Raw genomic sequence first — 24,191 nt, forward strand, 5'->3', positions numbered from 1 at the left:
TAACCAGGCCCAGAGCACCCTCCAGCTACCAGCTGCCTTCCTCCCAGCAGTGTGACACTTGCCTAGGTACAAGGCCACCTCAGCAGTTCCCTGCAGCTGGAGTTAACTTTTTTTTTTTAAAAGATTTATTTATTTCATTACAAAGTCAGATATACAGAGAGGAGGAGAGACAGAGAGGAAGATCTTCCATCCGATGGTTCACTCCCCAAGTGAGCTGCAACAGCCGGTGCTGCGCCGATCCGATGCCGGGAACCAGGAACTTCCTCCAGGTCTCCCACGTGGGTGCAGTGTCCCAATGCATTGGGCCGTCCTCGACTGCTTTCCCAGGCCACAAGCAGGGAGCTGGATGGGAAGGAGCTGCCGGGATTAGAACCGGCGCCCATATGGGATCCTGGGGCGTTCAAGGTGAGGACTTTAGCCGCTAGGCTGCGCCGCCGGGCCCTGGAATTAACTTTTGATTCTTTCGTGTGACATCTCTTGTAACTTACTGCAGTGTTTCTTTATTTAAAAATGCTTTTTTACATATTTGTTTAAATTGGCAAATAGAAATAATATGTGTACTTTAATTTATAGTTTACTGGGTAGATCTTAACTTTTTGAATTGCCATTTTTATGTGATTAATCTTAGGATCACTTTAACTGTTTTAACTTATTTTATTTATAAATATTTATTTTTATTGGAAAGTCAGACTTACACAAAGAAGGATCTTCCATCCACTGGTTCACTCCCCAAGTGGCTTCCATGGTCAGAACTCAGCTCATCTGAAGCCAGGAGCCAGAAGCTGCTTCTGGGTCTTCTAGGTGGCTGAGGGACCCAAAGCTTTGGGCCGTCCTCAACTACTTTGCCAGGCCATAAGCAGGTTGCTGGATGGGAAGTGGAGCATCCAGGGCACGAACTGGTGCCCATATAGATGGGATCCTGCCAGATGCAAGGCAAGGACTTTAGCCACTAGGCTAACACACCAGGCCCTTGTTTATTTGTAAAACATTTATTTCTTTGAAAGGCAGTTACAGAGAGAAATACACAGAGAGGTCTTCCTTTTATTAGTTCACTATCTAAATCATTGCAGTGGCTAAGGATTATGCCAGGCTGAAGCCAGGAGCCAGCAGGTTCTTCCTGGTTTCCCAGAGGTGTGCTGGGGCCCAAGGACTTCAGCCGTCTTCTGCTGCTCTCCCCAGCACATCAGAGCTTGAACAGAAATGGAGCAGCCAGGACTTGAACCATTGCCCGTATGCCATGTCGGCACTGCAGTTGGAGAGAGGCAGATAATCACTTGTAATTTAGCGCAACTTTCCAAAAAAAATTTGTTTTCTTGGATTATTTAAGGAAGGAATGCTGGAGAAACATGAGTACTTAACGTGGATCCTGGATGTTTTAGAAAAGATCCGGCCGATGGATGATGAGTTCCTGAAGCTCTTGCTGCCGTTAATGCTGCAGGTACGTGTGGTCCTGGTCACCCTGAGCCCTTGGTTCCGTTGGTCAGAGATACGTGTGATCAAAATGACAGGTGAGTCGAGCTGGAAAAGAAAGCAGGAAAAGTCCTTTTGAAATACAAGGAGGACGAGTCTTGGATGCTGTAACATGTTAACCAACAAGTGGCTTGTAGTAAATCTTAGTGGTCGTAAACATTGAAAGTATTCCGAGATTGTCTCTGCCTGTTTTTCTTAGGGAGGGTGACATTGATTGCTCCCTGTCTGAGCTGAGCAAACATCTCTGTAAGAACTGTTTCAACGTTCACACAGGTTACTATGAAAACAAAACCTGCATCTCTTCTTTATGAGATCTTGTCCTCTCACCAGTGCTTGGAGGTTCTTCTGAAGATGCCTAAACTCTTTAAGTGATCTGGAGAGTTTTGCGTGTGGCAGGGGAATATACATATGTCTACTTGCAAGAATATGAAAGGGTGTGCAGTAAACAGTTCTGCCTGTTAGCCCAGTGCCCTCCCCGATACTTCTAGTCCTGGGATCCTCTGGGGTCCCCCGAGGTGATATGTCACTGCTTGTGCACTGCAGTAGCCAGTGGCCACATGGTCTCTTGTACTGACGATATGACCTGTGTGAACTGAGATGTGCTTTAAGTGTAAGATGCACACTGGATTCCAAACTTGATAACAACAACAACAACAAAAAAGAGTGTGTGACATCAGTAATTTTCATTTTGGATATATTGGGCTGAATGAAGCGTGTGTCCTTCACAGACTTCCTGGAAAGCAGAAATAAAAGGTACATTTGTTTTGGTGCAGAGCGTTTCTGGAATTCCATTCAGTTTTCTCATAATGTGCTTTCATGAACTTTTAGAACTTACTTATTTGGAAGCCAGAGAGAGACAGACGCAGTGAGAGAGCTGTGCTACCTGCGGGAACACTCCTAAATTGCACACAACGATTGGGATTAATCTTGGCTAACTCTTTTCCCTCTTCCGTGTGTGTGCCAGGCACCCAGGTACTTGCGTGGGCGACTACTACATGCCTGTTAGCAGGTGTGTTAGCAGGATGCTGTAATCAAGCGCCGACCTCAGGCTTGAGCACAGGTGCTGCAGTGTGATACACGTGTCCCCAGTGGCCTCTTCATGACCGCACCCAATGTCACCCCCTCCATGTGGGTTGGAAAAACCCCTTGTATATGTGGATTCAAAACTTTTCCCACCAAAACCAAAAGCAAAAACATGTATTTTTAAATTTAACTTGATGAACTTTTTGAAGTACCTTTGGTAGTTTTTTTTTTAAATGGCTGCTAGAAAGCTTCCCATTGTAAGTGTGAGTTGAATATTTCTACTGTCCAGTATAAGTTCATGTGATATCTTGGGAGGGGTTTTTGGGAGAAGCTTGGGGTATGACTGAAGCCTGACGCCCTTCTCCCTCTCAGTATTCAGATGAGTTTGTGCAGTCGGCCTACCTGTCCCGCCGCCTCGCCTACTTCTGTGCCCGGCGTCTCTCTTTGCTGCTCAGCGATAGCCCCAGTCTGCTGGCCGCCCATTCCCCTCACATGATGATTGGACCAAACAGCTCCAGTATCGGGGCCCCAAGCCCCGCCCCGCCCGGCCCTGGCATGAGCCCCGTTCAGCTGGCCTTCTCGGATTATCTTTCCTGTGCGCAGCATGGTCCCCTGGTTTACGGACTTAGTTGTATGTTGCAGGTAAGTACTTGACCCTTGCTTGTTTGATGGTAAGACTAAGTGTGGGGCACTGTTGCCTTGGGCATGGTCTTTTCAACCTCTACGTTGCAGTTCCATTTTCTCTCACCCAAGTGATGTACACTGTAGTTTTATGACTTTTATTTCTCTGCGTTGACTCAGAGATTTGTGTATATGTATGGAGAGAGTTCTTGGCAGTAGTCCAGTAAGCAGTGAAGCCAGCAGTATTTCAGGGAACTTGCAGAATAAATCAGCTGTGAGATTGGAGTTTTGGAAAGAAGACTTTGCCAAGTGGCATTCCTGAGCTGCCAGAGTTGGTACCCAGACATGGATGCCTCTCTTGGTGTCTCTTCTCGCTGTTGATTTGATGAACATCATCGTGTGTGGCCTTGGGCGTCTGGTACTGTGCTGGTTGCTAGGCTGATTCGATGAGGACGGAGGTGCACACATATTCTGTCAGAAATCACGTTTCAGGGCTCAGCTCACCTAGTCTGAGCTTTCCCCATGTGTAACATCTTACTAGGTTGCCTGGAAACAAGATGTTTGGGGACTCTGAGCACACAGCCACCCTTTGGGCAGAGTTTTCTGCCTTTTTGAAAAGACATGATTATGCTATGGGGGCCTTTCCAGATAATACGACAAGGACTCATCGGGCTGCACAGAAGGCTGCGGCACTGAAGAGAGAGCTATCGTAGCCTAACCTAAGGTTCAGGGAGGCAAGTTTTTTTCAGCTCTTACCATGTGTTAAAGAATCAAATGAAACTGGAAAGCTGTTTTTGGCAGAAAGATCAGCATGGGAAAAGGCATCAGAGGTCAAGTGTCATGTGTGATGGGGTCAGGGAGTAGAAGATGCCCTTGGGCCTGATACTTGTTTTGAATGTCACCAGAGGCTTAAATGCTGGCGCATGACACTATGCAGGGAAATTGGCGGGAGCAGAAAGATTGGAAACAGGGAGGTAAGGCAGAGAAATCAGTTCTGAAGTGTCTTGAACAATCTTGGACAGTTTTATCCTGTAGGACCTTTTGGTGCGTATGTTCCAGGGGAGTGTTGCATGTCTACTTCTAAAGATTGATAGTTGACCAGATGTGCGGATTAGAGGCATTTAAATGCCCTGACTGGTGTATGGATGTCAATGGCTGAGAGGTAGGCTGAGGGCAAATCCATGGAGGAGGCCAGTAAAGGTGGCCTCACTAGAGTGCCAAGGAGACATTGTTGCTACAGAAATGAAGGTGATGGGGGAAAAGAATCGCACCTTCATGAGTTTGTTACATTGGATAAGAAGGATCACAGCAGGATACTGTTCTGGGGTGTAAGTTATGTTGTTGTTTGGTCCTCAGAACCAAAGAGCAGAGAAGTTACTTACAAAGCTGACTACATTCAAGCACTGGGCTAACCTGGGCTCTGCAGAGAGCTTTAAAAGGGATCAGCCTTCTTCCCAAAAGTTCTTAGGTTCAAAGACAACGTAAGGGTCACTGATGATCAGCATGAGGCTGTTTGAGTTCAGGGGTGGGGAAGCGGCAGATGAAGCTGGGTTCCGGGGTGATGGGGGAGGAGGGGGAATGTGCCACCTCTTTTGAGCAGTATGTCTGTGAAGGGAAGGGTAGAGGCTTAATGCCGGGCAGAGGTGACTGCTGGTTCAGCAGAGGCTTTGGTGGGTGATTGTGAAGGAATATGTAAGGTCAAGGACAAACCAGGGGAGGCGAGATTGAGAGATGAGTGTCCTGATGTGGGAGGCTTTGGAGTCAAGAACAGGGAGGCAAGAAGCGCACACCATCCTGGATAGAAGGAAGGCAGCAGGGATGTGGGCCAACAGCGACTGAGGTCTTCCTGGGGCTCCGTGCCTTGGTGTGCTTTGCCCCTGCCATCTGCCCCTGTGGTTCAGTCTTAATATTTAATATCACCTTGTTAACAAAAAAGTATTACAGCCATTCTCAAAGCTCATGCAGTGTGCTGTTGAGTGACGTGACGGCATAATGGGGAAGCTGTGTTATAGAGTAAGTTCAGGCCTGATTTTAACCCTTGCTCCATCACCTAACAGTACGGCCTGACAGGTCTCCCCACCTGTGAGTGGTAATGGTGACAGTTCTCATGTCCTCAACTCCTGGAGATCAAGGCGGGTGGGCACCTCATAAAATGTAAATTGCAGTCTTCATGTTGAGGAGGCAGCAGCCCAGCCTGTGTGCTGGCCTCACATCTCCTCTGTGGTTCTTTCACCCCTGTGGTGAAATTGGGGAATAATGAGGTGGCTGTGATTTGATCACATATAGTACTGGTTGAGGTGAAAAAAAAAAGTCGAGAGCCTTGGGCAGGTGTGAGCAAGTTACAGTTTGTAGACCATAGTCTGCCCACAAGCTTAGTTCTAGGTTTCTTTTTTTTTTTGTAAGATTTATTTATTCTTATTGAAAAGACAGATTTACAGAGAAAAAGAGAAAGATCTTTTGTCCACTGATTCATTCCCTAAGTGGCTGCAATGGCTGGAGCTGAGGCGACCTGAAGCCAGGAGCCTCCTCTGGGTCTCCTACACAAGTCTGTGATCCCAAGACCTTGGGCCATCCTTCGCTGCTTTCCCAGGCCACAAGCAGGGAGCTGATGGGAAGTGGAACAGCTGGGACCGGTGCCCAAATGGGATCCTGGTGCATGCAAGGCAAGGACAATCATGAGGCTATTGCACTGGGCCCCAGTTCTAGTTTTCACATTCTTTATGGATCACACAAACACAGTGTACGAAGGAAACCATGATTGCCACTGGGAGTGCAGAATTTAAACAATTCCCTTCTATCTTACTACACAAAACATCTACCAGTCTGAGATGGCGACGTCCCCGTGTTTGAGAAGCCAGCTCTTCCACCGTTGTTTCAGATACTGCCAGTCTTTTGTTCATCTTTATTCCTTTGAATGTATAGCCTCAGAAGCGAGTTGTCCTAATTCCATCTTACATTTTCAATATGATGAATGAAATAGTTCTGATAGTTACTGTATTTGTGTGATGGTTCCTACTTTCCTGTGCTAGAAGCTTAGCTAACAAATTATGGTGTTCCTGAATTTCTGAGCAGTTCTGTTTCTCCCCTTTGAAATTGATCATTTTCATTCTGCTTTTACCCCTTGTGAAGTTCCCGATGGAGTGAGATGCCCGTTTTAAGCTCACTGGTCGGACATAGTGATCAGGCTCTGGTGTCCTTGTCATTTTCATTGGTAAGCTGTTGTTACACTGTTCTTCCTCTAAGTAACTGGCTTGCTGTTTCCTTTGCAGATTGTCACTCTGTGTTGCCCAAGTGCCTTGGTGTGGAATTACTCCACAAATGAAAACAAGAGCGCCAACCCAGGTTCACCCCTGGATCTGCTACAGGTGGCTCCCTCTAGCCTCCCCATGCCGGGGGGGAACACAGCCTTCAATCAGCAGGTACACTTTATATGTCAGTGCGTTGGTTGTGGGGGAGGGTGATTTCATTCTTGGGTGGGCACCAGGACATGGTGGGCACAGAGCGCTAGCATCTCAGATGCCCTGATGTTTTTCACAGCCCTGCCCTCTACCTCTCCAGGAGACCTTGGTGATGGGCAGTATAGGAGTTCATGGAGCTGCTGCGTTTCTCACCCGCTTGTTGGATAGTTCACGCTAAGTGTTTTCCCACCAAGTAATTACGGTGACAGTACTAGTACATGCCCCACAGTAGTAGTTGTAATATTTAGTTGTTGTTATGTGTTCTTACTTTTGTGGGGTTATTTCATTTTTTATTGTTTTAAAAGCTTATTTGTATCTGAAGGCAGAGTTACACGGAGAGGAAAAGGAGGAAACGGCAATAGGAGAGAGAGATCTTCATCCCCTGGCTCACGCCCGGGTGCCCGTGGTGGTTCTGGCCGAGTCAGTCTGGAGCCAGGAGCTTTTTCCAAGTTTTCTACCCGGTCCAGGGTCCCAGGGACTTGCGCCATCTTCTGCTGCTTTCCCAGGCATAGGCAGGCAACTGGATTGGGAATAGGGGAGCCGGAATGCAAACCGGCTGTCTTCGGCCTGAGGTTAGCCTACTTCACCACGGCGCCAGCTCCTGGGCTACCCACTTGAAATACCTGTGGAATCTGAATCGTGAGGCTGTGACTATTTAGAATAAGATTGTTCTACCAAGAAGGTTTCTAAAGTTAGCAAAACATTACTCGTTACTTTAATGCGTGGAAGAGTGAGTCACAACGTGACCTTTCTATATGGACTCCTTGGGAAGTGTCCCAAATCTTTGTTATTGAAAGCTAATGTTGAGGCACTACTGCTAATTAAAAAAAAAATGCACTTCTCAGATACCAGCCTGCATTTCCTACAGTCTTGTTGAGATTGTACTTCACCATAGGATTCTCCACTCGTGTGGAAAAGCTGGACATGATTTAGGAAGGCACGGTGGCTTTCCAAGCACAAGTTAATTAGAAGTGATTATCTTTCAGGTTCGGGCAAGGATTTACGAGGCAGAGCAGCAGATAAAACAAAGAGGCCGTGCAGTGGAAGTGCGGTGGTCTTTTGACAAGTGCCAAGAGTCAACAGCAGGTAGGGAAAGCATGCGAGGACTGAGCCTTCTGAATGTCAGACTCAATGCCGTGTTTCTGATTCCTGTAGACTGCTCCACCCGAATAAAGAAGCTTCTGACAGAGTCTCCTAGTGGATTTTGAGGACATTCTTCAGTTCATGGCATTTAGATTGTCAAGTTTGGTTTTGTTGGTGATGCTGTGATAGCAAACGCGGCAGTGATAAATTTGTTCATAACATAGGACTTTTGCCTCACATGATGCTCTTGTACTGTTCGGCCTTCATTTGTCTCTAACCATGTTCTTGAATGTCTCATCCAGGGGTGACTATTAGTCGGGTTTTGCACACACTGGAAGTCTTGGATCGTCACTGTTTTGACCGGACAGACTCCAGCAACTCAATGGAGACACTGTATCATAAGATCTTCTGGGCAAACCAAAGCAAAGATAGCCAAGAGGTAGTTACTATTTCCTCTTGCTGCCTTTAATCTTCTCAACGAATTCAAACTTATTTCAAGACTTTTGTACATGGTGCTGTGCCTTTTAAGGCATACACTTAGAAATCTTTGATTGTTGATTTAAAATGACTCACTAGTGTTAAATATGCATTGGGCTGCTGTGTACCTGGGTGTATTGATTGGAACTTGGCTCTTTTACCATCATCTGCATTATTTTAGTGTGAGCAGAAGATCCTTTCTTATCTAGTGCCTGGATTCATAAGTGGTTTGTCTTTAACTGGGAGCAAGAGAGTTGCTGTGTTGTAAGATATAGCACAGCAGAAGGCAGTGCATGCATATTTGGAGTTATGGCCTTTGAGAAAGCTTCAGGCACTTCTCCAGCAAAGCAGAACCGCAGAAGCAAATGTTGAGTGTGCATATTTTACTTTCAGTAAGTGTGTCTATAGACTTGGGGTTGGGATTCATCTAGATTTGTGGGGCAATGAAACCATAAAATCTGTGCTCGCCAAGGAAACTGCAGGTGGGGTTTGAAATTTGGTGTCCACAGCAGGTGGATTTTTTTTTTTACTTTTTTTATTAATTATTATGCATTATGTGACAGTTTCATAGGCTCTGGGAATCCCCCCACCCCTCCCTACGCCCCTCCCCCCTGGTGGATTCCTCCACCTTGGTGCAGTATTACAGTTCAAATTCAATCAAGATTCTTTCCTTGCAAATGTATACCAAGCATAGAGTCCAGCTACTTATTGTCCAGATGGGTTGAACAGTTTCTTGGGGAGACCATTTCTGGTCCAAAGTTAGAGCTGGTGGAATATCATCCCAGTCAATTAAGAGTCCCAATATAACATTAACAGCAATTTGTAACATTATGGAATTGACATGGTTTTGCGTAACCAGTATGTTAAAAAAAAAAAAAAAAACAAGTTCTTAACCACAACCTATGATTTGCTCATTGACATTTCAATTTTAGTTTGTATACAGGACTGGCTGCTATATACCTTAAAATGGCTATAAGGTACCATTCAGCTGTCTCGTGTCTATTTCATTTTAGTATTTAACCATTTGTGTGTTGAAGTATAATTTTACTGCTCTTGGCAGATTTTAGGATCATCTAGACTGGCTTGTAACTATAACAAGACATTTGTCAACAATTAAGGTGCAGAACATTTTTTTTGGGGGGGGGGTGTGTGCAGGAAAGTCCCCAACACCACGGTGAAGAGTGACTAATCTTCGTGTCCCACCCAGCGAGGCATGAGCAAATCCATGCCAGCTCTTTCCTGTCAGATTCCAAGCTCTACTTTTTGTTGTTTGTCTATTTATTTTAGTTTTTTTTAGTTTGTATGATTGTTTGTTTGCTATGAGGGGTTTTTGGAGCGATCCTGATGGTCATTGCAAGGGAGGGTGGGGGTCCAGAGGTGGAGCCAGGCTCGGACCAGAGAAAGCTCTCCTCGCTGGTCCCGAAGGACGTTTATTGTTCTTCTGTTTCTGCGGACCGCTCAGGGCTTCTGGTTGTATTTCCGATGACGTTGGTTTCTGCGCGGTAGTGTTTGGACTTCTTCCATCCCCTTTGGAAGCTCCGGTTGGGGGTGGGTGACCTCAGAGTACTCAGCCTCCGAGGGCATCCAATTCCCTGTGGCCTCCTTGGCAGTTGGGATATAGTCCTTGTTGCTCGTATTAATAGTTTGTGGTGAAGGTCTGGGAGTCTTCATGGTTGGGATCCAGGCTTTCTCCTTGGCAGGTGGATTTTTTTTAAAAAGGTTTATTTTTATTGGAAAGGCAGCTATACAGAGAGGAAGATCTTCCATTTGGTGGTTCACTCCCCAAGTGGTCGCAGTGGCTGGAGTTGAGCCAGTCCGAACCCAGGAGCCAGGAGCTTCTTCCAGTTTTCCTGTGTGGGTGCAGGGTCCCAAGGCTTTGGGCCATCCTCCACTGCCTTCCCAGGCCACAGAGAGCTGGATGGGAAGTGGGGCTGCTGGAATTGAAACTGGCACCCGTATGGGATCCCAGCATGTTCAAGGCGAGGATTATCATGCCGGGCCCTACGACAAGTATGCTAAGTCCTTCCAGGGAACACATTACTTTACTGATATGTAAGATCCTGTGGTTCTTTTATTTTTTTAAATTTTTTCAAAGCTGGGTTTTGGAAATTTGCATGTGGAATAGAGAGGTGAAGCAACAGACACAACAGCCCTGCACCTGCACTTCAGCCTACCTTTGTGGGCACCTGACCCCTGCACCTCAGCCTGCCTTTGTGGGCACCTGGCCCCTGCACTTCAGCCTACCTTTGTGGGCACTTGGCCCCTGCACCTCAGCCTGCCTTTGTGGGCACCTGTCCCCTGCACCTCAGCCTGCCGTTGTGGGCACCTGGCCCCTGCAGCTCAGCCTGCCTTTGTGGGCACCTGGCCCCTGCACCTCAGCCTGCCGTTGTGGGCACCTGGCCCCTGCACCTCAGCCTGCCGTTGTGGGCACCTGGCCCCTGCAGCTCAGCCTGCCTTTGTGGGCACCTGGCCCCTGCAGCTCAGCCTGCCGTTGTGGGCACCTGGCCCTGGCACCTCAGCCTACCTTTGTGGGCACCTGGCACTTGTTCCTGTTCTGGAATAACTTACTGTCATTGCCTTGCTTCTGAAAGATATGGCTGATGATTCCTGGGGCCAGGCAGAGTCAGAATGTTACCAAGGTCTGAGTGAAGTGCGAGACTCCCCAGAAATGCTTCCCGCATCTGTGGACCAAGTTGATAGGAAGTCCTGATAATAGTGTGCTTATCGAAGAAGTCAGCGTGTTACCAGGCTTGCATGGCTGCTTGTTTATAATAACAGCTGCTTTAGACAACAAGCTTCAATAGAACCGAGGCTTCTGAAAGTACGCAGAAGTGAATTAACTGGAAGGAAGGTAGGGATTCCCAAGTTCAGGATAGCTGAGTTACAGTAAGTTTCTTACCCTTAGCGGAGTGTCATGGTGAGGGTGTTACCAAGCGTTAGGGCGAAGCTCTGATTGTCTGCTGAACCATGGAGATGTAAGTTATCGCAGGCACCTTCAGGAGGGAATGATGGTCTTTCTGAATAAGTACATGCTGCTTGTCAACTTGAGATACCTGCAGGAATATACTCTCAGAACATTGCTGCATTTAGATCACATTTTTAAAAACCCTTTTTGTCTAAGTTTTTTTTTTTTTTAGTTTCATCTGTTTTTATTGGAAAGTCAAATATACAGAGAGGAGGAGAGACAGAGAGGAAGATTTTCAGTCCGATGGTTCACTCCCCAAGTGGCCACAATGGCCAGAGCTGAGCCCATTCGAAGCCAGGAGCCAGGAGCTTCTTCCAGGTCTCCCACACAGGTGCAGGATCCCAAGGCTTTGGGCCATCCTCTAATGCTTTCCCAGGCCACAAGCAGAGAGCTGGATGGGAAGCGGAGCAACTAGGATTAGAACTTGGCGCATGCAAGGTGAGGACTTTAGCTGCTAGGCTACCATGCTGGGCCCTACCTTTTTTTTTTTTTTAAGGTTTTATTTATTTATTTGAAAGGCAGTCTGATACAAATTGGGGAGAAAGATAAAGAGAGAGCTCTTGCATATGTTTATTCACTCCCCAAATGGTCACACAGCCAGGGCTGGACCAGGCTGAAGCAGGAGCCAGGACCTTTTCATGGTCTCCTGCATGTTGAAGGGCCTCAAGCACTTGGTCATATTCTGCTGCTTTTCTGGGTACATTAACAGGGAGCGGGATCAGATATGAAACAGCCAGGATTTGCACAGTGCAAATATGGGATGTGAGCATCACAGGCAAAGGCTTCAGCTACTATGCCATGAAACCTGCCCCTTCTCTTAATTTCACCGTGGGTATAATTATTCTGGCAATAAATGATATAGAAATTATAAATAAACATGAGTGGACTTAAAGTGTGAGAAAATGGCAATGGAAGATGAGTGTATTGTTGTGGAAAAAAGACTTTCGAGCCCATTCCTTTTTGTTTTTATAAAACACGTCTCCCATGACCTTTTCCAAAACCTCCTACATATGTGTTTAAAGTTTGTACTGAAATAAACAATTCCTGAAGCTGAATGATGGAGTTCAGCAAGAGACCTTTGGAGTTGGCTAGTCTCAGCTTGCCTACATGAGTTTTCAGGGTGCAGGGTGGTGCCCACCACTAGAGGGTGGCAGTGCCTGCTGCTGAATCCTGATGTGCTGGGGGAGTTGCAGCCTTGCCTCATTGCAGTGGTCTTACTGACTGTTGACTCGACTCCAGAAGGGTTTGACATGAGGTGGCGCTTGCTGTGTGGTTAGTGCGAGGCAACTTCAAGATGTCCATGAAAAATCGAATTACAAGATGCATTTATTTTAATGTTAAATGTGCTTGAGATCCGTATGTAGTTTTTCATAATACTGGTATCCATGAATTTTCCAAGGACCCCTGATATGTCTTCTGAGTCACAAAAGCTTTGAATGACGCCTTTGAGAGGCATCATTGAGACTGGTTACCTTAAGGTGGACAGACGGAACACCTGAACAGACTCTTCTGTAATACTTGCTATGAATTTCTGAAGTATGGCCGTGACATCTGTTTGTGTGTGTATTAAGATATGCATGTACATGCGTGCAAAGACAAAGCTTTACCTTTCTGCGACTAAAGAGGTTCCCATGTGCCTGATGCCAGCATCTCTATCCACTGTCGGAGTCTGCTGTGTGAGCTGCCGCACTGTGCTGGTCCTGCTCCATTTGGGGCCTCGGAGCCCCTATAGGTCCAGTTGGCATGGGGCACTGGTCCTGTTCATTTTTCAGGAGCCCCCCGGAGAATGAGGATGCACCGTGTGAATCCGTTTCCTCATCTTTGACTGTGAGCCGTTAATGCAGTAGCCGTCAGTTTCGTGTTGAGAGTCACAGAGCTGTGAGTGAGGAGGAATGTGAGCTGTGAAGGCCTGGGACTATGGTTCACAAACGCACCTCACTTTTTCTGATGTACTTCTGCTTTTCTGGTTTTGTAATTGGTCTCAGACAGCATGCTAGATCATCTGTGGCAGCTGCGGGCAGGAGGTTTCTGCTTAGCAAAGTCATGTCTAGATAGGCAGGGCCCCTGGTTGCACATCCTGCTTCCCTATGTCTGTTTGGGAACATTTGAACTTCACCCTGAATTCCTTTTCCCGTGGAACTGCTATGGGGAAATCTTGTCCTCTCTGTTTCTTGGCAGAGAAGAACACACAGGACGGATCCAGGGGTCAGGAGGCCAGCTGTGGGTATGTTCTGCCCATTTCAGTATTTGGTGGAGGCTGTGGGCATCTGAGGCTGGGGCCCCATGCTGCAGTGACTTACCTGGTTCTGACAGAGCTGAGGCACTGACAGGCGCCCCAGGGTGCGCTGTCCTTACATTGACCCCACACGGCCGGGGTTTCCTTCACCCTGTCCCTCCCCCTGTCCCCAGTCACCCGCATCCTCAGCCACTGCTGCAGTGTCACAACTTGAGTACTCCGAAAAAGGTGGGGGAGGGTGTGTGTAGTGTGCCTCTGGATGTGTGCCACGTGACTTTATGTTGCACGGAGAGGTGAAGAGCTTAGCACATGCAGATCCAGGCTGTCACACCCTGTCATACAGCCACAGGGCGTGTGTGGAGTGCAGGGCAAGGTGAGCAGCAGGCAGGCTTCACTGTCGGAAGCACGCAGTGCCGGTGGCATTGACGTGGCGTTGACAGGGCGTTGCAGCACCACTCTGGCCCGATCCTGGCCCGATCTGAAGGCGCTGGGCAGGCATGGGCTGTGTTCCCTGAGGTGCCTGCCACTTTCCAGCTGCTGGCACTTGTGTCCAGCACTCTCATGGGTAGTATTTCAGTCACTTTCACTTTGGGCCAGTAGGGTGGGCAAGCCCAAATTGCCTATGGCAGGCACACTGTGAGGATGCAGGGTGCTTGGTACCAAGTCCCCACAGCTCTGTCGCTGGTGACCTTGATCCTGAGTGATGAGACACAGGGCAGACCCACCAACCCCCAGCCTGCTTCCTGCCTCTTGGTGCCTGTCCCTCCTGTGGTGGGGGGGAAGGTGGAGCAGCTGCATCTTTGGGTGCCTTGGGGACAGGGGTGGAGGGAAGGTCTGAAGGGTGGCAGGAAGCGCCGTCTTTTCACTTCTGTTTCTGGGCTCCCTGGAAGTACGCTTTACCCCAGTAATGGAAAGGTCAGGGCCAGCTGTGCTGGAGTAAGCCCTCAAAGAATCTACAGCCACATCCGCCTTTCCTCCTGCTGTGCCCTCTAGTTCCCTCCGCGCCCCAGGCCCGCAGACAGAGTGTTACTGTGTGTGTCCACGTTTTATGCTTGGCATGTTCTTGAACAATGATCTGAGCAGTGTGGTGAGTGTGTGTTTAATAATATTATTGTTACTAATAGTTTTTATTATTATTATTTTGGAATGGGATGCTGCGGTCCAGAAGATCAGCTTTATTCTCCTTGGAACACCCTAGCCAAACAGGCCTGTGTGGCCACTGTCACCTTAGAGTCCACAGCACCATGTCTGTCACTGCTTTGATCATTGCACATTTGCCGGCCTGCATGTCTGTAGCGTCATGAGGTCAGGGTCTGCGTTCCTGCTGCACCCCGGCCACACAGATCCAGGCGTGGGTCAAATGAGGCTCCGTGGATTGGGCTCAGCGCATTGTTACGAGTTTGGCTTTCGGAGCCCATCATGAGTGGGCTGTGGCTGCCGGAACTCTGAGCTGTCAGATGAGCGGTTCGTGCATTTCACTAGCCTCTTGAAAAGTCTCCATTTCCTCTCTTGTAACATGGCCCTTCTGTTTCCTGATGATGTGTAAGTGGCCACACTGGTAAGCCACGGAAGTGTTTATCGTGCCTAGCATGCCAGGGGATACTTGATAAACACCGCCTGCACTGCATAGTGACTGTGTTCAGAGAGCCAGCTCCATGCTGTGGAGAAGCGGAAACCACATGCTGAGGGCCTTGCCAAAGCGGGTCTCAGGTAGCTTGTGATGGGGCACTTGCCATGCACCTGTCCCTCTGTACCCACAGTGGGTCGGTTCCGGAGTGCCCTTCAGATACCCAGATCCATGGACATTGCAGTCTCTCATAAAAAGTGGTGTGGTGCTTTCGCTTAGTCTGCACGTGCCTCCACTATGCTTCACAGTGCCCCTGGCTATCTGTCATCAAGTGCCTGCTGCAATGAACATAGCTGGCATGTGAGTTTTAATTACACCGTGTTGTTCAGTGAGTCACAGTAGGAAAGAAAGGTGCCGTATGAAATCTGTTTGTAAAAGATTTTTGACCAATGGTCGGAGGATGCAGAACTTGCCAACATGGGGTCTGATGATACCACCTGGTAGAAGAGGGCCATGTTCATGTAGTGCTTTAGATTTCTGTCACTGCTTGATGTCAACAACCACAACAAGAAGATCACTTCCTAAAACCAAGGATTAAGAGGATCATGTCAAGAAAATACCAAGCAAGCAAGGAATCGGAACCCGAATGTCCTCCTGCTGTGACCCAGGTGTGATCAGAGGCTGGCTCGAGGCATGGGCTGCGCACGCTCAGGGGGAACGGGAGCCATATTTTACAGCCACCGTGTTTTTGTTGCTGTTATTGTGTTTTTTTTTCTTAAGATGAATCTGTTATTCAAGGCCAATTGCATGCACTTAGATTGTAGAACAAATCCATGGTTCAGGCAACAGCACTTTGCTGTTTACTTGTAACCTAGTGGTGAATCCATGCAGACAGGAGGGGGCGTGTCAGTCTGATTTTCATGGTGTGTATAGGTCTTTTCTTTTTTCTGTGCTTATGAGATACATTTTTGTTTTTTTTTTTAAAGATTTATTTATTTTTATTGGAAAGTCAGATATACAGAGAGGAGGAGAGACAGAGAGCGCAATGGCTGGAGCTGAGCCAATCCAAAGCCAGGACCCAGGAGCTCTTCCCGGTCTCCCACGCGGATGCAGGCTCCTAAGGCTTTGGGCCATCCTCAACTGCTGTCTCAGACCGGAAGCAGGGCCACCGGGATTAGAACCGGAGCCCATATAGGATCCCAGGCGTGCAAGGCAAGGACTTTAACCACTATGCTATTACGCTGGGTCCAGAGATACATTTTTGTTTTAAAGATTTTTTTCTTTAATTTAAAAGGTAGAGTTATAGAGAGAGACTGAGATCTTCTCCTGCTGGTTCACTCCACAGATGCCTGCAGTAGTTGGAGCTGGGCCAGGCCGGAGCCAGGAGCCAGAGCTTCTTGCTGCAAAGCACCTGTGCCAGCTTTCCCAGGTGCATTAGTAGGGAGCTGGATTGGAAGTGGAGCAGCTGGAATTTGAGCTGGCACGATACGGCTGCTGGCATTAAAAGTGGCAACTTTACACACGAAGCCACGGTGCATCCAGAACACTTTTGTTGTTTTGTTTAAATTTGCTTTATCAATGAGGGAGCCAACATTTAAGATGAGAAATTGTCCAAATCAGACTCAGCTCCTTGGTGACAGATTGGAATCCTGAATGGTTCCAGAACAACTCCTGGCTAAAACATTTTATTTCTTACCTTGCTACTTAAACAACAACAACTCATCTTAAGTAGTAATATTACTGGAGAAGCAAGTTTCAGAGGTGGCTTTGGGAAAAGGAGTGAAAGCAGCTGTTGGATTTGTCATGAGTGATATTCTACATGCTGGTGCTGGCAAGTTTATATGTTGAAATAATCTCTAATCTATCTTGAAAAGCTTGTTTGACAGTTTTAACAGGGTAAACTATTGAAATGAGAAGATTTGAATCATCAAGTTGAGCAATCTGGTCTCTGTTTATACTAGAGACGTAAGACCAATTCAGAATTGGCTTTGAGTCCTGGCTTTACTGCCCAGAAACCCGGTGGCCTGTGACCGTTGATGTTAGAGATGCGATCACCTCCCTTCTTGCAATTCGCTTTGTGCAGTGACCTTAGTCATAGAATCCTCTTTGTGTTGTAGTGTGAGGAGCTCTCAGTAAATACTAATGTCTTTGTTGCCTGGACAACTTCTGTTTTCTTTTCTTTTCTTTTTTTTTTTCCCTAGATTTTACTTTTACTGGAAAGTCAGATATACAGAGAGGAAGAGAGGCAGAGAGGAAGATCTTCTGTCCATTGATTTATTCCCAAGTGGCCACAAAGACCAGAGCAGAGCCAGTTCGAAGCCAGGAGCTCGGAGCCTCTTCTGAGTCTCCTATGTAGGCGCAGGTCCCAAGGCTTTTGGCCATCCTCCACTGCTTTCCCAGGCCACAGGCAGGCAGCTGGAAGGGAAGCGGGGACCTCCAGGATTAGAACCAGCGCCCGTATGGGATCCAGGTGCATGCAAGGTGAAGACTTGAGCCAATAGGCTACCACGCCAGGCCCACAACTTTGGTTTTCAGGTGTGTCAAGCAAAGCCTTATCTGCATGACACTTTGTTTTTCATAAAAGGCAAACATCAAAGTTGATTGCATCACACAGTGACGACTTTAGGAAATTAAGCATCATGCTTTCATTATTTCATGCATGAATGATATTTAGTATTGAACTTGTAGAGGCATTTGCTTCGTGATTTGATTGGTCTAACGTGTGACTTCTGTTACTGTGCCATTGCTTCTCAGAAGTCTGTTTTCTTTGTGCCTGTTATTTAAATGTTGATGGTTTAGGGATTGAAATTTCTTCTTTTGAGGGGGCGTCACAGTACAAATATGACAACTTTAAAATAATCAGAGAGGCTATCTTCATTTCGTTTGATCTACCTCATTCTCAGAACTGTGCTATCTTGAGAAAGAATCAGCAGAACTGTTTCCAGTGTTTTCTTAGTTGCCACAAGATGCAAAAATGATCATCATTGAGTCTAAGGATTTGAGTCTAGGAAGTCATGTTTGTTTTGCTATGAAAAAGATTGGCCATTCTAAGTATGTTCTGGGAATGTACTTCAGCAGAATTTGATATGTGTAAAGGTGCTCCAAGGTGAGTATCAGTTTACTTATATAATAAGTCTGGTGAGCTTGCAGTTCAGTGACTTTGGTCTGAGGTTAAAGAGGCACTGCGGATCTCCATTAGGCAGCGTCTGATCTCAGATCCTTCAGCCGTTGCTACCGGAACGAGTTGCTGTTTTTTCACCTGCTTCCTTTCACGGTGCTGTAGAATCGAAGGCAGTGTAGTTAGAAAGATGCTCACTGTAAAACAGCAGATATCCTTTGATTTCTGAAAGAAGAGCGCCACTCCGGCATTGACAATTACATAATTACGTAAGCACGAAGTTAGGTTTACTCACTCAGATTTGGCATCACGTGCTCCAGGAGAGAGTAAGACAGCGTGCATCCTTGGAATGAAGACCTTCCTCTGCATGTGGGATGTGTTTGTTAGAGACATGTAGAGGATGATGATGATGATGGATGGATGGATAGCTGTTTCGTTTAATTGGAGAGAGAGACAATGGTGAGGAATGATTTCACCGTTTTACTCCTGGGTGTGTGTTCCAGGTTCGTGAAGCCGGATTAACCAGTTCTGTTACTTGTGAGGATCTTAACGAGTGGTCAGTTTTGTAACTATTCACTTTCTTATTTGTTCTTATTATGGAAGTTTTTTTTTCTTCATCTTTATATACATAATATAAAAACGTTTCACAAAGTTCATGGAAATTGAACTAAAGGATCATTTTGAAAAGAAAATGTTGAATTCCACGCGGAGTTCTCATACCATGCACTTTTTCTTGATGTTTTCAGATGCCTCATATGCATGAATTACAGCATTTTTTACCCCAAGACAAATTTGGCTGTTAATTCTTTCATATATGAATACATTCTTGATAACAGAAATGCTGCTTTAATATGTAGCTTGGATTCCTGTCTTAATCCTCTGTGTAGAAAAGGAACATTTTAACCTAAATGTCCCTCTGGAGCTCAATACCATGGCCCAGGTAGTAATCAGGCATTTGACATTTCACTTTATCCCTTGGCCTTGGTTTATTCAACTGTTACGTCCTAGGATTAGTGTTGAAACCTCAGAACACAGCTCCGAGAGCCTGCTACCACTTGCGACACTTGCGTCCTGTAAGACTGCCAGATACATGGACGGTGGCAAGCAGTGGAGGAGTACTTGAGCCCTTGCTACCTGGCACAGAGCAGGTGGTGTTCTGAGCTACACGTTCTGAGCTGGCCCAGCTCTGTTGCGGTCTTTTGGCTTGTTTTCCTGCAGAGGGACAAGCCCCGCTTCCTGTCGCCTTGTCTCTAGACTCTGCCTTTGAAACAAATCTTTTTTTTTTTTTTTTTTTTTTAAGATTTATTTGTTTTCATTGGAGAAGCAGATTTAGAGAGAGACGGAGATACAGGGAGAAAGATTGTCCGTCCTCTGGTTCAATTCCCAAGTGGTCTCAATGGCCAGACTTGAGCTGTTCCCAACCCAGGAGCCAGGAGCCAGGAGCTTCTTCCAGGTCTCCCACATGGTTTTGGGGTCTCAAGGCTTTGGGCCATCCTCCACTACTTTCCCAGGTCACAAGCAGAGAGCTGGATGGGAAGTGGAGCAGCTGAGATATGAACTGGTGCTCACACGACATCCTGGTTCCTACAGGGGATTCTGGCACGTGCAAGCTGCAGATTCAGTCACTGGGCTGTTGTGCAGGGCCCAAATATATTCAAAAAAATTTTTTTTCATGATACAGCTCCATAGGCTCAATAATTTACCGTTCCACCCTTCATAGACCCCCTCTCACTTTCAACTGATCTCCCCTACGCTATTACAGTGTCACAAGTGTACTTAAGTGTGTCCTGACATTGTAGATCTAAACAAATCAAGAACACAGCAGCACAGAGCGTTGTGAGTAGTCACGTACACAGTGAACGCCCTTAGTGACTCTGGTCTCCTTTACCTGAAGTGTTGGCTGCCTGATGGGACACCGTGGTGGGCAGTTGGTCCCCGTGGAAACACTTGAGAGCCAGAGAAGCAGGATGGTGCTGGGCTCAGAACGAGGGACGATAGTGGGGGGACAGAATACTGCCCCTTTCAAAATGGCCAAGCTGTGCCATTTTTGGAAATGGCTCAGAATTTCCTGGTGGCTGTTCATTTTCTTCTTCTTCTTCTTTTTTTTTTTAAAGATTTATTTATTTTATTGCAAAATCAGTTATACAGAGAGGAGGAGAGACAGAGAGGAAGATCTTCTGTCCGATGATTCACTCCCCAAGTGAGTGCAACGGCTGGTGCTGCGCCAGTCCGAAGCCGGGAACCCCGAACCTCTTCCAGGTCTCCTACATGGGTGCAGGGTCCCAAAGCTTTGGGCCGTACTTGACTGCTTTCCCAGGCCACAAGCAGGGAGCTGGATGGGAAGTGGAGCTGCCGGGATTAGAACCGGCGCCCATATGGGATCCCGGGGCTTTCAAGGCGAGGACTGTAGCCTCCAGGCCATGCCGCCGGGCCCTGGCTGTTCATTTTCAAAGTCCCCTTCCCTGAATTTCACTGCTGGACTTTTCCATCTACCTTTCCATTTCTTTTTTTTTTTTTCTGTGCATCTTTTTTCAGATATTGAAATATCTTTCTTTGCCTTCTGAGCAATAAAAATAAAGCAGTAAAAATTTCCGTAGTTGCACTGGGGAAGAGGAATTATTTTGCCTATGACCCATCAGTGTGGACCTTTCTTCACTTCTCAGACCACTTAGCTTTTTCGTGATTTGACGCATTCTTTTTTTTTTAAGATTTTTTTTTTTTAATTTGACAGTCAGATATACAGAGAGGAGGAGAGACTGAGAGGAAGATGTTCCATCTGATGGTTCACTCCCCAACTGAGCCGCAATGGCCGGTGCTGCGCCGATCCGATGCCAGGAGCCAGGAACCTGTTTTGGGTCTCCCACGCGGGTGCAGAGTGCCAAGGCTTTGGGCCGTCCTCAACTTTTTCCCAGGCCACAAGCAGCGAGCTGGGTGGGAAGCAGGGCTCCTGGCATTAGAACCAGTGCCCATATGGCGAGGAATCTAGCTGCTAGGCCACGCCGCCAGGCCCTCTGTGTGTCTTTTAAACCGTGAAGGGAAATCTCATTTGTTGGTTCGTGATGGAGATGTTTTATTAGCATACCTCACCGTGGCCTGGAGCACAGATGAGTTTTCCCTTTGAGTTAAGTCCTTGGTTTGTATTCCCAGGAGACTAAATTATTAGGGCACGTGATTGGAATGTCTTGAACATTCTTGTATTATAGAAATGACACCTGGAAGAGCAGTTCTTATTACTGCAGGAGACAGGAGAACAAGTTCCTGTGCCCCGCTTGGAAGAGGGCTTGGCAGAGGACAATGCTGAACAAATACTGAATGACTCAAAAAGTGCATGAAGCCCAGTGTCACGCACCCATTGCGGCATATCACTGGTCAACTTGTGTCCTTAGACTTTTAATTCTTAATGCAACCTTGCTTTATTTGCCATCCATCCGCCCGTCCTCTACTTCTGAAGTTCCCTGAACAATGACTTTTTTTGCCTTTTATATGTTTGTTTAAAATAATTTTGAATCACTTCCCTATGGCTACTATAAAATGTTATCAGGAGTTCAGTGGCCTGGAACAGTATTGGTTTATTCTCTTAGGGGCGAGGAGTGGAAGTTGTTCCTGGAGTTCGATGAAGGATTCACTCCAGCTCCTCCTGGCTTTCGGAGTCTGAAGGAAAAAGCTGTTTCCTTGCTTTTTGCAGCTCCTCAGGCGTGGCCCCTGTCTTCTCCCTCTTCAAGGTCAACAACTTAATTCATTCACATTGGCCCAATCCCTGTTGCCATGTAAGGTAATGTATGCACAGCTCATGGGATTAGGAAGCCTAAGTCTTTTTAGAAAGCTGCTTTCCAGAGCAGGAGCGAAGAATGTTTGGCCTGTGGCCATGGATTACTAGGGAAGTCACCTAGAAAGTCAGATTTACAGTGAGAAGGAGAGAGAGAGAAAGATCTTTTGTCCGCTGTTTCACTCCCCATGTAGCCGCAATGGTCAGAGCTGAGCCCATGCGAAGCCAGGAGCCAGGAGCTTCTTTCAGATCTCCCTCGCAGGTGCAGGATCCCAAGGCATCCTCTGCTGTTTTCCCAGGTCAAAAGCAGGGAGCTGGATGGGAAGTGGAGCAGCCAGGGTATGAACCTGCACCCATATGGGATCCTGGTGCACATAAAGCGAGGACTTTTGCCTCTGGGCTACTACACTGGGTCCAGCAGGATCAATTTTAACTTTTTTATATTATATTTTTATTTTGAAATTTTGAATTTTGTGGTACAATTTCATATAGACTGGGACTCCCCGCCCCCCAAACTCCCGTCCCCTGACAGATTTTCCCCATGTTGCTACAGTAGTATAGTCCTTCATAAGGAGTCATAATTCTATCAGTCTGACATAGTCTGTACCAGCAATGTCGGGGCACATTTGAATAAGCTGATAACTTTGTATGCCTTAGAAATGATGTTGTAAGTATTTAGACGGTCTTGGCAGAAAAACATGTTCCTCACTTCTGTAAGTGAATATTCTAAGAATGCGTTTTGTTTTCCTTTCTCTGCTCACATTGCAAATTGTCTTTCTGAGACAAATTCTGCATTTGTAATGCTTAGCTAGGTGTGCGTATGTTCCTCTAAATTACCCTCTGATTGCAGGCAGGGCTGTACTGCTTCCTATCCTGAACAACTAAATAATCTTAAATTCTTCCTTTGATGTTATTCTGAGTTAAAATAATATTTACCAAGCTTCACAAGCAGTGTTTTTAAAGAAAAGCATAATATGTTTTGGGGGGATTTTGTTGTTGTTCTTAGGATGACAGAATATCTGAATCTACATGTTTGAAATCACAGTGTCTTAGGCAATTGTTTTTTCAAATTAATGCTTGCTAGGCAGATAGAGTCTGTAGTAACTCTTAAAGGTTGCTTGGTGCGGAGCTGTGCAGTGGGCTCGTTGACATCTGTGTGTGTGTGTGTGTGTGTGTGTGTGTGCACTGAAGGTTTCTCAGAGAATACCCTGGGACTGACATGTGTCTTAGATTACATTTCGTAATGGAATGTAAATAAAGCTACTTGATAATTCTGCTCAAAATGGTGGGGGCAAAAAAGGTTTCACTGAGACATTATCTTGAAAAGTAATGCAAAAATTAATTAACTTATAAAAGATAATTTTTTAATAGTAAAGAGTAACAAAACACTCTGTGATCCAGAGGTATAAATATGTACTCATATTGCAGAGAGAGCATGCTTTCAAACTGATTTGGTAAGACCTGATTTTCCAGTATGAACCTCGGACAAGTTAATTTAAGACATTGTGAAACTTCTTTGGAAATGACTTATGTATCTTGTAGTAAAGGGCCAGGTGCTGTGGCGTAGTAGGCTAACACTCCACATTTGGTGCCAGCATCGCATACGGGCACTGGTTTGTGTTCTGGCTGCTTCACTTCCCATCCAGCTCTCCTTGTGTCCTGGGAAGGCAGTGCAGGATGATCCGAGGCCTTGGTTGGCTTTGGATCAGCTCAGCTCCAACTATTGTGACCATCTAAGGAGTGAACCCGGTTGATAGAACCAACTCTCTCTTTCTCTGTCTCTCATTCTCTCTATAACTCTTTCAAATGAAAATAAAACAAATCTCTAAAAAAAAGTACCAAATCTGCCTCTTCCCCTCTGGCCACCACGCTGGGATCCTGAGGGGGCATCCTCTGGTGAGCTAGTTGATATTTAGAAAGGAGTGCCAGACTTTGCATAATTGAAATCAGACAAATATTGAAAAACATTTGTTAATTCAGTATAGATTTCAGAATTTGTAACTTACAGTCTTAAGTGATGTGATAACACTTCTGTGCTAAATTTTAAAAAAATACATTTTAAAGATTGTTTGTTTGAAAGGCGGAGTGATGGAAGGAGGGGATGAGAGAGAGGATCTTTTATCTGCTGGTTTACACCTTCCGTGGCTGCGGCACGGCTGATCCAGGGCAAAGGCAGGCCTCTGTCTGGGTCTCCCCCGTGGGTGGCCATGGCCGTCCTCTTCTGTCTCCCCAAGCACATGAGCAGGAAGCTGAGTTGGGGATGCAGGCAGCTGGGTGTGGCACCAGTGCTCCAAGGCCTCGGCCCAGGTCACAACACTGCTCCGAGGCTTTTATATTCTGAAAGCTGTCGTGGCATTCTCAACACAGTGATTTCTGATTTTGTTTGTTTGTGTAATTTGTGGCAGTC

The 24,191-nt window shown here is 46.5% G+C and overlaps 1 protein-coding gene across 4 annotated transcripts in view; it reads left to right on the top strand.

Moving 5' to 3' along the window:
* The window catches only part of MED12L (mediator complex subunit 12L), a 327,308-nt gene that overhangs the window by 75,627 nt on the left and 227,490 nt on the right, over positions 1-24,191 (top strand). For 3 of the 4 annotated variants that reach the window (XM_058661436.1, XM_058661437.1, XM_058661438.1), the window contains exons 6-10: positions 1,328-1,438; positions 2,866-3,135; positions 6,384-6,533; positions 7,559-7,658; positions 7,958-8,094. In XM_058661436.1, the coding sequence (XP_058517419.1) occupies positions 1,328-1,438; positions 2,866-3,135; positions 6,384-6,533; positions 7,559-7,658; positions 7,958-8,094 (768 nt within the window). The remainder of the gene's footprint in view (positions 1-1,327; positions 1,439-2,865; positions 3,136-6,383; positions 6,534-7,558; positions 7,659-7,957; positions 8,095-24,191) is intronic. The other variant, XM_058661439.1, reaches the window with a different exon arrangement.

Source organism: Ochotona princeps, chromosome 3 (genome assembly GCF_030435755.1).
Source record: "Ochotona princeps isolate mOchPri1 chromosome 3, mOchPri1.hap1, whole genome shotgun sequence".
Taxonomy (NCBI): domain Eukaryota; kingdom Metazoa; phylum Chordata; class Mammalia; order Lagomorpha; family Ochotonidae; genus Ochotona; species Ochotona princeps.